This window comes from Canis lupus, chromosome 27 (assembly GCF_011100685.1).
Source record: "Canis lupus familiaris isolate Mischka breed German Shepherd chromosome 27, alternate assembly UU_Cfam_GSD_1.0, whole genome shotgun sequence".
Classification (NCBI taxonomy): domain Eukaryota; kingdom Metazoa; phylum Chordata; class Mammalia; order Carnivora; family Canidae; genus Canis; species Canis lupus.
Window position 1 is genome coordinate 32,985,948 of NC_049248.1, and position 16,612 is coordinate 33,002,559.

The 16,612-nt window shown below is 35.7% G+C and overlaps 1 protein-coding gene across 1 annotated transcript in view; it reads right to left on the reverse strand.

Moving 5' to 3' along the window:
* The window catches only part of SLC2A13 (solute carrier family 2 member 13), a 355,929-nt gene that overhangs the window by 297,881 nt on the left and 41,436 nt on the right, over window positions 1–16,612 (reverse strand). Inside the window, exon 2 of the mRNA XM_038577277.1 lies at window positions 5,228–5,387. Coding sequence (XP_038433205.1) covers window positions 5,228–5,387 — 160 coding nt within the window. The remainder of the gene's footprint in view (window positions 1–5,227; window positions 5,388–16,612) is intronic.

The following is a 16,612-nucleotide window of genomic DNA, read 5'->3' on the forward strand; positions in this document are numbered from 1 at the left end:
TCCTGTGGGAAATGCAGAGGCTTTGAATCATTTAAGCAGTGGCATGCCCAGGTAGGTGTTTTACACAATCACAATGACAGCTGTTAAATTTACTCTATTATATATTTATTGAGGGCCTGAGACATCCCAAGCTTTAATTCAGCAATGAAAAAAGAAAACTTTCATTTTTTGAGGTGTAGTGAGTAAATCTATGTTCAATAAGCAAGACTAAAAAAATATCAGCACAGAAAAAGGCAGTGATAAACTTTGTACCATTAATACTAACTACTAAAATACCTCTTCCATCTTTACAAGCACTATATTAGGTAAAAATAAAATCCTTCTCAACATCATGAGTCACCAGGGAAATGCAAATCAAAACCACAATGAGATGTCACTTCACACCCACCTAGGATGACTATAATCAAAAAGACAGGAAATAAATGTTTACTAGGATGCAGAAAAACTGGAATTCTCATAGACTAGTAAGTGGGAATGTAAAATACTGCAGCACTTTAGAGAACAGTGTGCCAGTTCCTCAAAAGGGTAAACAGTTACCACGTGACCTAGCAAATTCCACACCTAGAGAACTGAAAACATGTCCATCCTGAAAAGTTGTACAGAATTGTTCGTAGTACCACTATTTATAATAGTCAAAAGTTGAAAAGTCCATCACCTGATAAATGGATAAATGGAATGTGGTATATCCACATTATTTGCCAATAAAAAGAAATAAAATAAATATACTATAGTATGAATGAATCTTGAAAAAATGGTTAAGTGAAAGAAGCCAGTTAACAAGGGACCACATATTATTACACGAAATATCCAGAATAGGCAAATCTATAGAGACAAAATGTAGATTAATGATCACCTAGAGTAAAAAAAGTAAAAAAAAAAAAAAAAAAAAAAAAAAAAAGATCACCTAGAGCAGGGCGCCTGGGTGGCTGGCTCACTGGTTGAGCATCTGCCTTTGTCTCAGGTCATCCTGGGGTTTTGGGATGAAGTCTCACATCAGGCTCCCCATAGGGAGCCTGCTTCTCCCTCTGCCTATTTCTCTGCCTCTTTCTTTGTGTCTCTCATGATTAAATAAGTAAAATATTAAAGAAGAAAAAAAAATGATTGCCTAGAGCTGGCAAGATCTGGAAGGTTGGGGGATGACAACTAAAGGGTACAAAATTTCTTTCTGGGACAATGAAAATATTCTAAATTTGACTGCAGTGATAGCTACACAGCTCTGTGAATATACTAAAAGCCACTGAATTATATGCTTTAAACAGGTAAACTGAATCGTATGTGAATCGTATCTCAATAAAGTTGTTTTTATAAAATTCTCATCTTTAATGACCTCTTTAAAATCTTTATTCCTCTTTCCTCATGAAGCTGGATGACATTTTTCCCAGAAAACAATGTAGCACTAGAATGCTAGACAAATACCAAGGTTCAATTCTCTACTGGCAATTCTTTTTTTTTTTTTTTTTTGGGCAATTCTTTTTTCCAGAAAAACTAATCTTCTAGTTGTTCAGCAGAAAAAAATTTATTTCTATGATGTCTAAACAATAAGATAAGGGTAGCTTTGATCCATCTGGCACAAAAAATGAGTTAGTTTTTCAAGAACATCAAAGGTTAAGAAGTTTTTTCTGTCTGATAAATCAATTTCATTTTCTATAAGTCTTAATTTGATAGCTACAGCAAAAATTTTCAGTAACTACATTTTAGATTATAAACAAGTAGAATGAGGAAGAAGTTAGATTTCAAATAAGAAGAACTGGCTCTAAACTCCTCTATGTAACTCAACTAGATCTTTTTCTGAGTGATTTTTTTTTTATCTGCAAACTGTAAATACATCAGTTCTACCAATCTCGAGACTTTGGTTAGGATCAAATACTACTAACAGACTCTAAAATTGTTCACCACTTTAAACTAGTAAAATCTGGAACATTGGATATATAGTATAACACCAAATATTTGGTAACTTGAACTTGAGAGCTCAGAGGCAATAAAAGTCAAAAAGGTAAATAAACAATGTTAAAATGTCAGAATTCTTGGAAGATAGGGGAAATCTTACTTTAGAATATACAAAAATATAAGCATGAAAAAATTTTATATTTAACACTTACACCTACATTTTAATCAGGATTTCTGAAATATACCACCACAAAAATGAATTATTTGTTATAATTTTAAGTAAGTTGTAATTATTAACAATTTCAAAGTTGATGTTAAGGTAGTACTTCAACATTTATTGGCTTGTAACCACACTCCTATTGACCCAGAAGTCAGAAAATTTAAACACACTGCCAAGGATGCTCAATACTGGAAGAGAATAGCATGAAGAAAATTCAGCAGTAAAAAAAGGAAACCTGTTTGCATGTGGATATAAGTGAATGTATATTCATGTAAACAATAAGTGAGTTCCAAGTGATCCGTATGTTAATGCATTCGGTTGACTGCATTAGCCCAAGTTAGTTTTCCCATCCTCTTATATTTTTTTTCACCCCTTGGTTATCTAGTATTGTGGGAAAAATGCACACAGGCATGCCATTCAGCTTTACTGCAAATATTTGGCTCCGACCTCAGTGGGATCTCATGGTTCTGTGGAAACATCTCATTTTTGTCTCTAGTCTTTTCTGTCTTATACTTTCTACAGCAGCTATGACATTTATTTTTCTCTAAGTCTCTTCTCTATCACCTCCAAGCTTCATCTGTACCAATAAAGAAAAATAGAAGCCATAGGACGTGTTTTCCTTCAACGTCATTTACAACTTACCTGTAATGGTATCCATCATTTATTCATTCATTAGAATAGTAAGTACTAATGTGATTCATCATTTATTGATTATCTGCCACATGCCGAACAGTGGGCTGAATACTTTAATATATAATAATTTAAATCCTGTAATAATCTTACAAGTACTTTTGGTCTCATTTTTTACAATTACAAGAGTGAAGTTCAGGGAGCTAAGTAATTTATTCAAGATCTGTAGCTAATGAGAGGTAAAAAACAGATTTGAATCCAGGTCTGTCCAAGTCACCTTGCCTCTGAAAGTGTTTTAATGCCTACCCCAAGACCTCTACTTCTATACAAGGACACTGCATTCATAAATTATTTTCAATACTGTATGATCTCTCTTTTCTAACCAGTGCTCAGAAAAGATATCTAAGTAAAAAACATAGTTTATGCACTTTATACATTTTCGTTTGAAAACAGATTTTTTCTTAAGAGAGAGCCCAAGCTTGCATGCACATGTGCACACATGCATTAGTGGGGCAGAGGAGGGATAGAGGGAGAGAGGGAATTCTAAGCAGGCTCCACACTCAGTATGGAGCCCAACTCGGGCTTAATCTCACAACTCTGAGATCATAACTGAAGTTTAAATCAAGGGTCAGATCTTCAATCAACAAAGCCACCCAGGTGCCCCTAAAAATATTTTTAATAAAAAATATTTTTAATAAAAGCACACATATATATGATTTACATTATATATATTATTTATATTTACCATAATTATATATAAAGCATAATATATATTAGTTATATCAATAAGTTTTTAAAAAATATTTATTTACTTATACTAGAGAGAGCAAGCAGGGGGAAGGGACAGAGGGAGAGAACGCCCCAAACAGACTCCGTGCTAAGCACGGAGGCCAAGCCCAATGTGGGGCTAGATCTCAAGAGCCTAAGATCATGACCTGACCTGAGCAGAAACCAAGAGTCAAACACTTAACCAACTGAGCTACCCAGCACCCCTAATTTTTTTTACTTAATGTAAATAAATAATTTAGATCCACTTAAAGTAGGATTGAAAAACTGCCTTCCATTGAGTTTCTAAGAAAACTCAAAGTATCAGTTTATGCTGGTAACAGATATTATTCACCTACAGAGTGGAAAAAGAAAGATGAAATGTTTCTTCAATTTTCCAGTAATTTCTCCCTTTGGCAGAGATTCATTCCTTCAAAGGTGGAAAGTGGTTTAGCAAGATCTGCAGAAAGAACTAATACTTTTAAGAATTGTGTACTCTCTTTAATGGTCCTGACACATGTAGGCCCTAATTGGCATCAGAAACTTACTCACATTAACTTTTAATAAAACTTCATCAGTCTCAGTCTTTAATAGCTCATCAAGGCACATGATTTATTATGCTGTTCACATAGAAGCTTAACTCCCTACATCCATATCACATCAAAACCTTTTTCCTTCAGCTGTTAAAAATTCATTTCAACACTGAAGTCCCACGCATCTAAGTACTAGAGTCTATCTTGTTCAATATTCTATCCCCGCAACCATACAGAGATGTTCAATAAACATCTATTGTAATACGTGGTGGCAAGAGAACGTAAGTTAGAAAATATTGTGTAACCTGCTGCACCTTTTAGCAAATTTTCCTCAACAGTTACATGAATCTGTTGTTTTGATTACTATAAAGTATGATATCAAAATCCAGAGCCTATTATATCTTTAAGCTTTAACATAAGATTAGTTTCCAAAATATTTGTTGTTTTGTTTAAGATTTTATTTATTTATTCATGAGAGACACAGAGAGAGAGAGAGAGGCAGAAACACAGGCAGAGGGGGAGAAGCAGGCTCCATGTAGGGAGCCCGACGTGGGACCCGATCCCAGGACTCCAGGATCACGCCCTGGGCCGAAGGCAGGTGCTAAACTGCTGAGCCATCCAGGGATCCCAATATTTGGTTTTAAAATCTTTCAAAGTTTTAAAAACATTTTTCTCATCTCTTTTGGTCCAAAATAAGCCAAATAGTGATCAAGGAACAATTTTTGTACCTTAAATTTATACATATAACATATTTTTATATAGCTAAATCTTTAAAGAGTGGGTTTTCTTTCATTCAGGTCAGAATGTAGACTCTTAAATCCTAAAAGAATGTTAGCTATATTTGCAGTTCATAAACACCTTGTCAATCACTGAAACAATTCAAGAACTGCATACATATTTATCACTGCATTCACTTTTAAACAAATATTGCCAAAGATTACACACAGTGTGAGAAATGTCACCTAAATGCTGAAAAACCTGTAAATATCAATTTATAATGGTAGGTTCCTTACCTGTCATTAAAAAATATATCAGTTTCTTGTCCACTTTCAATTTTGCTGAATGCCATCCACTTATAAATTAGTTATAATAATTCAAAACACCCAGTTATATTTTTTCTATCATTCCTCAGTGTTTCTTCCATCCTCTAAAATCATGATTTGAAAATTAAATATAAAAACAATTTACAGACCTCCATCCATCCTTTTGGAGATAACTGAAGGCTCCATCAACAACACTAGCAAAGAACTGGCCTCCGGTGATGAAGAGGGTATTGATGGTGACTAATCGACCTCTTAAATTGGGTGGGGAGACCTCAGCGATGTACACGGGCACTGTCATGGAAGCAATGCCTGTGAAGAAACAAGGAAAAGTCAACAGAAGACATTTACTCAAGATCTCTGTTGTTATAAATAATGGTGCTAGACAAACACACACACTCATACACATACACACACATACTCCCTTGGTTTTCTTTTTTTTAGATTTTTTAAAAATTTATTTATTCATGAAAGACAGAGAGAGAGAGAGAGAGAGAGAGAGGCAGAGACACAGGCAGAGGGAGAACCAGGCTCCATGCAAGGAGCCCGACGTGGGACTCCATCCGGGGTCTCCAGGATCACACCCTGGGCTGAAGGCGGCGCCAAACTGCTGAGCCACCCAGGCTGCCCTCCCTTAGTTTTCTACTTTAAGCAAAGGTTTACCAGATACTTAAATATTTTGTTTATAACTACTGACTCCTGCAGATAAGTAAAGAGCTATGTGGATATCTATTTTCATATTAACACTTGAAAGCCTACAAATGGAACTATCTCTAGAGCTCTCACATAACTTTAGAATGTATATAAAGCATGCTTCATAATTTTTGTGGAATAAAAATAAGAAAATGCTCTCTAGATAGGATATAATTATCAAAATATTTTTAGTCTATATGGAAATGTAATCAGACAATAAGAAAAAAAATTATCCCAGACTCATATTAACTATTCAAAGTCATCATTTCCAAATGATGGAAAGACCAAAACTCTTAATTGGCCTACTAATAAGAAATCAAAAAAAAAAAAAATCCATAGAGCAAATCAACCTATTCAATTGGCTAGGTACAGATTTTTGAAGTAGCTTACAATGGACAATACTTTGGTAATTTAGAGTCCTTAAGAAGATATGATCTTAACCATAAAAAGAGATAACTTTATGTTATAGCTGCTTAAAATTGTTCTACCTCAAATTAATGTAGCATAACCTATGGTAGTAGTTCTAGAACTTAATTTATCACTAAGTCACTTATGTAACCTTTTTTCTTTCTTCTTTTTTTTTTTTTTTAATAAAGATGTTTTCACCTCATCCAACCCAGAACTACGAAATAAAAAACTAGAGATGGAAGATGGATCTTTTAAAAATCCTCCAAGGACTCATGATGCTATGTTTTTACAAACTACAGTTCTATGGCCTGCAACTTTAGGCTAATCTAAAATTACTTCTTAAAAGAAAATCTTGGTCTCCTTGGCTATATCTAGCTCACTTCTCAGTAGCACTTTCAATTTCCAGATGTGTCTAATTATTCAACTTAAAACTAGTATCTAGTCAATACATGCCAAGGGCTAAATGGAAAAAAAAAATAAAGCAGGAGTATCTAAGAAAATGTAATCTTATTCTAGCTGTAGATACCATAAATTGTTCTCTAGATTAAGCGAGAACATTCATGGGTTTTATAAGATAACCACATGGAACTGCTTTTAATGAATTAATCTTTACAATGCCAAAAAAATACCCTATATTGAAGTTATGTTTATTCTTTCCATTATTTGGATGAGTTGGAGACCTAAAATCTTCAGATTTTATGAGTTTCATAAAATAAGCATGTGTTAGTAGACAAAGTAAAATAGTCTTTACAATTAAGTCATCACCTAAACAGCTGGATGTCTCCATCTGACTGCTAATCAACTTAAGAGAATACATCATATTAAATTGGCTTTCATCTAACTTGGAAAGAGGAAACATTTGAGGAAAATGTTGACAAATCAATTGTATATTCTTTTTAGTTCTTTTATAATTAGAACATCTCAATAAGCTTCCAAAAAAGCAGACAACAGTAATTGTCTGGATTTCTTTTCCTGCTTGGTCTGGCTGTAACAGGAATTCATTGCTCTCTTTACCCAGACACCTTTACTCAGTTATGCATCCTGAGAATTTAAGCATGGGAAATCAGGACTGCAGTTTCAGGCAGCACATGCTTGTCACAAAGCCACAGATTTTACTTGATAGAAATGTACAGATATCCTCAGGCCTTATAAAGATTAATTATTAAAAATAAACACTAGGACCCTGAGAAGTAACAGGGAATGGCAAAGAGAAAAAACTGTTACTATTACAGACTCATTGGATTTAGAATTGGAAAGAACCCCCAAAGATCTGTCAAATGAGTGCTCACACTGACTTTACAGTGTTACAACTGCCTACATCTGATACTTCACAGGCATTGATTACTGAATCGTCAAAACATCCCTATAGAGGACATATAACTATCCCCACTTTGCAAAGAGGTACCTACCCCAGGTCAGATGATAATAAGGGGAGGAACCAGAATTTGAACCAGGTAAGAGGAATTCCAGAGGCCAATTTTCAAAGTTCCTGATTCTACTGACTGGCCACCACAGATGAAGGAAGTCTCTAGAACCAGTGGGTTTAAATTCTAGCCTTGCCACCTCCCGTCTGATTAAGTCAGGACAAAATAACCTTTTTAAAAGGTCTCCAAAAAATAAATAAATAAATAAATAAATAAATAAATAAATAAATAAATAATAATAAAAAAAAAAGGTCTCCAACTCATCCAAATAATGGAAAGAATAAACATAACTCTCTTCCATATGAGTTGAGACTCGATGAGTTCGTAGAGTAAAAGCACTTAAAATTGTGCTTAGTATATAGAAAGTAGTCAATAATGTTAGCAATTATTTCCAGGATTACTATACCTCTAGTTATGAAGCATTGTAACTTCTTTTGATTCAGTCTGACTTGGTTAGGTGTTGGCATTATTAGGATGAACATAAGTCAACAAAATAAGGTCTCTGTTATAAAAGAAGCTACACACAAGTCCTGCCCACATAAACAGCCAATCAAATAAATAATTTCAAAATACCATGATAAGGGTGCAGCTACACACTGGGTTCCACCTTGTGATGCAGACAAGTGCTGCGTGGTGACAGTGATTAGAGGCTAGTTCAGAGAGGCTGGGCAGACAATTCTTCAGAGGAGAGCAATGGCCTTAAAAAAATATGAAATGATAAGGGATTTTCTCAGAGGTAAACAGTAAGTGTGAAGCAGAGTATGTGTGGAAAGGAGAGGCAGACCGAGCCCAAATCATGGAAGGAGTATCCATTAATCAGTGAGTGTGCATCGCATACCTGATCTGAGCTGGGCACTGTGCTAAGCACTGGGGACAAAGTGCTGTAGGAGAGTCATGTCCTCTGTCCTCCTGGAGCTTAACGTCTGCCAGGCAAAATGTGTCTGAACAAATAATTAGATGTCAAATGCGATGGGCCTCACCAAAGGGAATGTGTGAAGAATAGGAGCTCATAGCAAAGGGACTGGCCCAGCTTGATGAATCAGAGAGTTCTTGGATAAGATGGTCATATTTAAGCAAGGATCAGGTGACTGAGTAAGCCTGAGCCTAATGACAGCATGGGGAAGGTGACACACACTTGAGACAATTAGTCCAGCTTAGACAAAGGCCTTCAGGCAAAAAGAGATGCATTGTGTTGAAGAAGGGGGTGCTATTTCTGGAGACACAGACAGAGACCAAACCTGACTATACAAGACCTATACAAGAGGCTTTTGTATTAAGGACTTGGTATTCAGAAGCCTTTAAATAGTATAATGGAAGAAAACGCACCATCAGATTCATGTTTCTAAAGAGTCATTCTCTGGAGGATGGAAGACTAATCACAGGGGAGCAACAAGTACAGTGACAGTAAGAGAGGAGTAAAATAGAGAGATTCCAGAAGTATGTATTTAGTATCTAGGCTAAAGGGAATTGGAATGGAACATGAAGGATGAGAGAAGAACTGGAGGATGATGTTCAGATGTCCAGAATAAGCAAGTTGGAGCATGATGGCTACTTTGTACAAAGATAAAGGACACTGGAGAAACAGCAAGTATGGAAGGAGAAGATGATAAGGTCAAGTTTTAACCAGGTTGAGTCAGAGGTGCTCTGTGAAACACACCAGTAGAAAGCAAGTAGAACACTTGCTGAGTGTGTCAGGAATACAGAATAGTGACATGTGAGCATTTCCAGCTTGCCTCCTTTCTCCCACCTGGTAACTCCATCAAAATAACCAACCTTTCAAATTGAAAAAAAAAAAAAAAGGGGATCCCTGGGTGGCGCGGTGGTTTGGCGCCTGCCTTTGGCCCAGGGCGCGATCCTGGAGACCCGGGATCGAATTCCACGTCGGGCTCCCGGTGCATGGGGTCTGCTTCTCCCTCTGCCTATGTCTCTGCCTCTCTCTCTCTGTGTGACTATCATAAATAAATAAAAATTAAAAAAAAAAAACAACCTTTCCTTCCTCTCTCATCCCCTAGGGATAATCTGGTCTTTGTCACCCTAGTTCTTGAGCCATTATCTTGCTAGCCAAAAAAAGGATGGAGAAGAAAATATGGATCAAAATCTGGTTTGCAGGCAGAAGTTCAAATGGAAAAAAAGACTGGAGAGAGTTGTGAATGAGAGGTTCAGGGTCGGTATGGAAAACATGGGAGCCTTTAACAAAGGGACTGAGGCTTAACTTAGGATAGGAGGCAAAGGGGTAGACAACAGAGATTTTAAGAAATATTCCTGAGTTATAACTTATGTACTATATTCTTCAAGACACAGAGTATTGCTGCTATTCCAGTGCTTTTAGTTGCTAGACTGTATATATTGAAAAGGCAACTTCAAAGTGAGACTGGGTCCACAGTGGGGTTTGGAAGTTACACAAGGATCTGAAGCTCAGAAGATAGTTCTGTGCGGATGGTACACAAAACGGAAACCATGGGAATGGATGATATCACTCAGAAACGGAAGAGGAGAAGAATGCCTAGAACTCAGTGCTCAAAAATTCCAGTATTTATGGAACTGCTGGAGGAAGAAAGAAGGAGCAACTGTAAGCATCTACCTTATACTTCAATACTCTGCTGTTCTCTGTTTTTTTTTTTTTATGTTACCATTTTGTGTAAGTTCACCCTATCAATTCATAGATGGACATATCTCATTCATTATCCCTCAAGGAAAGGTAAAGAAATCCAGCATCACAGACAGACAAGAGATTTTCAGAAAGTCATATAAGCAGGTTAATATCAAAGTGAGCCTCATAGATTCAGGTCCCCCTAATCTCTGTTATGTGCCACTTGAGAAGCAAGGGCCATGTCTCTGATTAGAATGTGACCCTTTAGAAATTTCTCAGATACATTTTCTTCTTGGAACTACTACTTCCGCTACCACACATAAACTTCTAGGGGCAGGAGGGTCTGATCTTTCCTGACCCCCACCACCTACTTTGTGACTTACTGCCACCAGATGTCTTGTTAAAGAACTCGGTCTAATTAGTCAGTCGTATGTGATTCACTGTGCAATTTCAAGCTAGACAAGTGCAAACCCATAAAACTGTTTTATGAAAATGGAAAACTATAAAAGGCGGCTAAGTTCAGGGAGAGCAGCAGGCTCCATGTTCACTATGGCTATCTTGCCTTGCTATCAATAAAACATCCATGCAAGTCATAACCTGTGGATTTCTAAACATCGTGCTACCCTAAAACCTCTTCTCTACTTTGGGGAAACAAATGGAATTTTGTCCCTAGACAAAGCTCACTGTTCCAATGGAGGCCAGTTAAGTAACACTGTATAAAATCTCCAAAATTAAAAATTAAGTACTTCATAAATTGATGTAATTTAAGATATTTAGGATGTATTAATGATAAAGTTTAGGAAAGATCTATGAAGAACTTTTTACTTATTCTCTGTTCCAAACACTACTCAAAAGAAACATCTGATAAAGAACAAATTCTTACTAGTCCACCCAAGAAACCGATTAATTGAAATTGGCATAAGCAAGGAGTGGTACAAGCTCCTGTTCGCAGCTTATTAGCATAAATGCCACCACAAAAATCTATGTTAGTATTGTTCCTGAATATTGTTAGAAAGTTCAATTTCTTACAAAATCAATAAAGAAGTCTAAATCAATGAAAACTCATGATCATGTCTGTCCTTACGGAGTTCCACCAGAAAACTGCACCTCAGACACCACAGTGCAACCCGGTTCACACTCTCACGTTGCCAAGCTGATCCGCCAACAACAGCACAAAATGCTCTTGAGTGCAGAAGCTGGCTTTCAAAAACTGCTGGAAGCCCTTTTAAAGTCCTGAGTCAGAAGTATAAATAATTCCATAAACAAATAGCATTAGAAAATCCTGTTGCGATGGGTAAATACCCATGAACCACAGAAGCCTCTAGGCACAAGCCAGGCAGCAACTAATTAGCTTCTTAGAAGCACAGGAAGCTACCTTTCAATAATAATACTTCTTGAACAAGAAGGACTATGATGTCCTAATTACATTTTGTAAATTATTGCTCTATGATCTCTAAAGAATAACTTTAATAAGAATAAAGAGAATGTCTTAAAACATGTCCCTTACGTAGTTCTTTCAGTGGAGCTGTCCTGCCTAGGACTGTGTCTGCATTCTTCTGAAGAGTCAATCTACAGTTACCAGGTTATTAAGACAGAATTCAGTTTTGTTCTTTTTCTAACAAGACTTAAGACTTTTACAAACACTGCTGGTAACTTCAAAGAGCAATAAGCCCCAAAGTAATGAAAATATATATGCAACACAAAATGTCTGTAAAAGAGGAGCCAGGTTATGGGTGAAATTTTATCTATGGGGATAAGGAGCAGTATTACTGTTCTATAGTGTTAAAAAGCTCTTCACAAGGCATTATAAACATGTCACCATCATTTAAATGCAGTATAGTCTTTAACAACCTAAATGACCTCTCCCTTCATATTATTTGAAAATATAATATTTATCTTCTCATATTCCTGTTTACTGGTAACATCGCAGTCAGTAAAGTCTGTATCACATTGTTTCTCCAAGCCCAACCACAACCCCTTTAATGGAATGATCATAACTCACATATCTTCTGTACTATAAATTTGCCTGTCAAGCATAGACCTTGGCTTAATACTTGATTAGTATTTTGGGATGCATATACAAAACCATATCCTTTTATTTATACTTAATTTTTTATTTTTTTACAAAACCGTATCCTTTTAAATTACAGTTAACTGACAGGTTTTAAACTAAATACATTATTCATCAGGGAAAATTTGGAAGTCACAGTTAAGAAGTTAGGTAAATAAAAACTCTAATCACACCTCCCAACTACTAAAATTTGGTTATAACTTGCAGTACTTTTTCCATAATTCTAGCTTTAACTCATTACCAACATTTTCCTTCTCTTTATTCTTTTCTCAAAAAAGGGCCTCAAACTCCTGGCAGAAGCAATTCAGGTATGATAAACATAGAAGCTAAATGAATGAGACATAGAAGATACAACATACTCTGTAGGCCAAAAAGAAAACATCCCTGTGCAGCTCTATACAACAATCAAATACCAGTTTGCCACCCTTACAGCACAGGATCATTTTAAGTAACAGTATTAATATTCCAGTATTCAGATAAAGAGAAGAAAGAAAGAAGTGTTCCTAGAACACACATTAAAGAGGGCAGGAAAAGTCAGAGAAGTAAAGAATTTCTTAATGAGGAGAATGGAGAGAGATGGCAAATAAAGAAATTAATACATATGTAAGAATTGTATTTATTTAGGTAAGAAATTTCCTGAAACAGTAGAGGTTCTAACAGAAAGATAACTATATGAAATGCTAACAAAAGTGGAAGCAGTATGCTTTTACACCCAACAAATGGAATACACAAAGGTTAATAAGAAATCAATATGTTTTCCTTGAGGCAGTGAATTTAGCAAACAGGAACTTAAGTGGTGCTTTGTCATATTTAGCTCTATGTGACATCTAGAGGTAAATGTTCTAGTACAACAAACAACGTGGACCTAACAGCAGCTAACGGCTGTGAATCACCTAAATGTAGATTGTAATTGAATAGGCATAGAGAAAATACACAAGAAATGTATACAGAGGAAGATAAGCCCAGGGCGCTAGAATCTGGTTGTGGAAATATTCATGCAACAGATATAAAGTGTTGAGAAGTAAGATAGAACGAATTATTAGAGGAAATATTAAGGTAGCAAATTTTTAATCCATTCTTTGAATATAAGGTCTGGCCTTGCCTAAAAGGCAGGAACAGAGAGCTATGAAGAGGGAATCAGCTTAAATGAAGACAACAGAATAAAATTAAACAGGAAATGGGTAGCATAAAGGATTGCCAAGAACACTAAAAAATTAATAGAATATGTAAATAATTACAGAAGTAAACACCATATTGGAGGCAGTAAATAACAGAAATGAAGCTGTGTGAAATTTGAAACAGTGTGGAACATCAATTTGAAATGGTCTCCAAGAATGGAAAGGAAATTAAAATGATAAGACATTGTTGAAAGACAAACCATTATAAAAGAAATAAACAGCCCCACAGGTAGGTAGCAACAGCAAAATACATCCTGGGAAATTTTCTGATTTGTAAAGTTAGCAAAAATTGATGAAATTTTTTTTCAGACAGAGCAGAAAGAAAAAAACAGTTCCCCACCAAGTATTAAAAACCAGACAATATAAAATGCCACAAAGTAACAACTGCACATATTTAAGGGGGAAATATTGTGATCCAAGTATCTTCTATCTTGCCAAATTGTCTTTCAGGCATGAAAATGTGAAAGACATTCTCAAGTACAAAATATCTAAGATAAAACACCCATTTACTATTTTTGAAACAACCTCCAAACCAACCCTAAGATTAACAAAAAAAATCTTAAAGATAGGGGAGTTTCAGGAAAAACGACTCAGAGCATCTGCTCCTTTAGTCTGGGAGGGGGGGGCGGGGGGATCTAGCTGAAAGCTGTACCACTGAGTATTCACTCAACCCATCTTGTGATGACTCCTCTCTTTTTCCAGCTGTAAGTAACAATTCTTGAGCTGCACAGATAGAGTTTCTTGGCTTGTCTAATAACCACTTCAAAGTTTTAACTGGTCTTTTCTGTTTCAGCTTTTGGTAGCAATTAGCTTAACATTTTACTTGGTTTAGAACATTATGCCTGAATAATTATTAAATAAAAATTTCTACTTTTTATTTGTAGAGCAAGAAAATGTCCATCTTCATTACCAAAAATCTCTATTAATGACTTCCTGTGTCTCTAAAAATTACACTAAATGACCCTAGCCCTTTGCGGTTTTTTAAAGTGGTAAAAATCATGTACGCCACCCATCAATAGATATTTTCCCTCCCAGCCTTGTCTAGTATTATCTTTCCATCCATATGAAAATCCCTATGTTGCTTACATTTTAAAAACAATATAAGTAATAAAATCCTAAAGTAAAAATGTGGAGGAAAAAGGTACATTTTTTAAGATCTACAAACAATGATACAACCTACTTTCCCAGATTCTTCACTAATAATCCTTGGTAATCATGGAAATCTATCTGCAATGAATTTTTAGCTGTTTGATGAGGAACATAGCCAAGTTAGCTTTTACTGCCTTAATAAGAGGGAATTACCCATTACTACAAAATGGGGAATTGTGTTCTACTTGTACATTTTTTGCACTTATCATTCAAGATACTTTTGAAATGGAAAAGTTTGCTCTTAGTTCTGTATCATCTGGCTTTAGGAAAGCTAAATCTCATTAATGATAAAAGGGACTGGAGTGAAAGACATGAATGATTTTTAGGTTCTCTCTAGAATAAACTTTTTTAATAGACATTAACAAACTTTCTATTTTGTTCTTTAGTATACATCAAGAATGGATACATAATTCAATGGTTGTTTAGCTGATTCTTGGAACTGGCAGACACCAGAAACATTTATCAACACTACGCAATTCTGTTTCTTTTTTCTTGTAGGGTCTAAAAAGAATATAGGGATCCTTAACATTTGTGAAAGGTGATAAGCAAAATGTCATAACTGTGGCTTAGTAACACTCTTAGGCTCCAAGTGATATGACAAATAATGAACGATATGGATGCTTATGAAAAAGGCACTATCATCCCTCTTAAGCTGGCTTTAGAAAGAGATGTTTAAATAAACCCCGTATTGCTCTCTATGGCTTATAAACATGATTTCACTCTACTTGTAGATCTAGTGGTGGCTCTGATTCAGTCAACGAAGCCTAGCTTTGGCACAAATTAGCTGGCATTATCTCTTATTTCTGCTCCAGCAGCTTTGAGACATTGACACAGCCAGAATAAAAGTAGTGATTTCCAATTCTTTAACAAATGACGAGTTAAAGTGACATTTATCACTGCTGCTACTCCCATTTTACCTTAATAATTAAATTGTAAAAATATCTAGCTCATTGTCTTATTCTTTTTGAATAGTATTTTGCAAAATCTCTATCTGCAAGTATGCCAATGGCATATTTTAACAGGCTTTTATTTATATGAAGTCAATTTCCTATTCAGAAGGAGACAGTAGGCAGAAAGGCAGATGACAGACAGATGTGGGAGGACGATGAATAGATGACAAATAATAGATGGTAGAGATACAGTTAAAAATCATTTATATTCATTTTCAAAGGGCTATTTTCAACTTGATGAACACTCAAATAGGTAGCTTTAAATGCAAAAAATTAAAAATGTCATTCTCTTAGCATGTCTCTTGTCAAGTTGGAAAGGATTCCTAAATCCTGGGTGGCCCAGCAGTTTAATGCCTGCCTTTGGCTCAGGGCATGATCCTGGAGTCCCGGAATCGAGTCCCACATCGGGCTTCCTGCGTGGAGCCTGCTTCTCCCTCTGCCTATGTCTCTGCGCGCCTCTCTCTCTCTCTCTCTTATGAATAAATAAATAAAATCTTTTAAAAAAAATCCTGAGGTTTCCTTTTTTCAGGTATATCCCAACTTTAAGCTTGTGTTTATCTTCATATTTATGTGAGGGGGTCACAAAGAAAAGAAGAAAGAAGAAACAAGTAGTTTTTTTGAAAATACAAAAGTAGGAAGAAATAGCCACTGTATTTTGGTCATCTCCAATCTTCTAATTGCTGTTAGAATTCCTCTGTTAAATGATAGCTGACTTCTTGCCAGCAACAATGGGGCTCAGAGGACAATAAAATGGTACCTTCATTGCACTGATAAAAAAAATAACTATCAATTTAGTTTTCCAATTCAACAACAACAAAAAAAGTCTCCTTCAAAAACAAAAAAAGCAAAATTCCAAAGTACATAAATTCTAAAAGCCTATTTTGGGTTTCTGGATCCAATTGCAATGTGTTGGGGTGAGGGGACCCTCCTGATACCAGAAAACAGTTCTTGGACATCAACAAGGTGTTTAAGGATTCAACTGAATTCAGATACTGTCTACCCAGAGATAGCATGGTATTCAACAGGTTGAGAGCTCAGTCCTCAAAACTGCTCCACCAACCCCATTTCAGATGC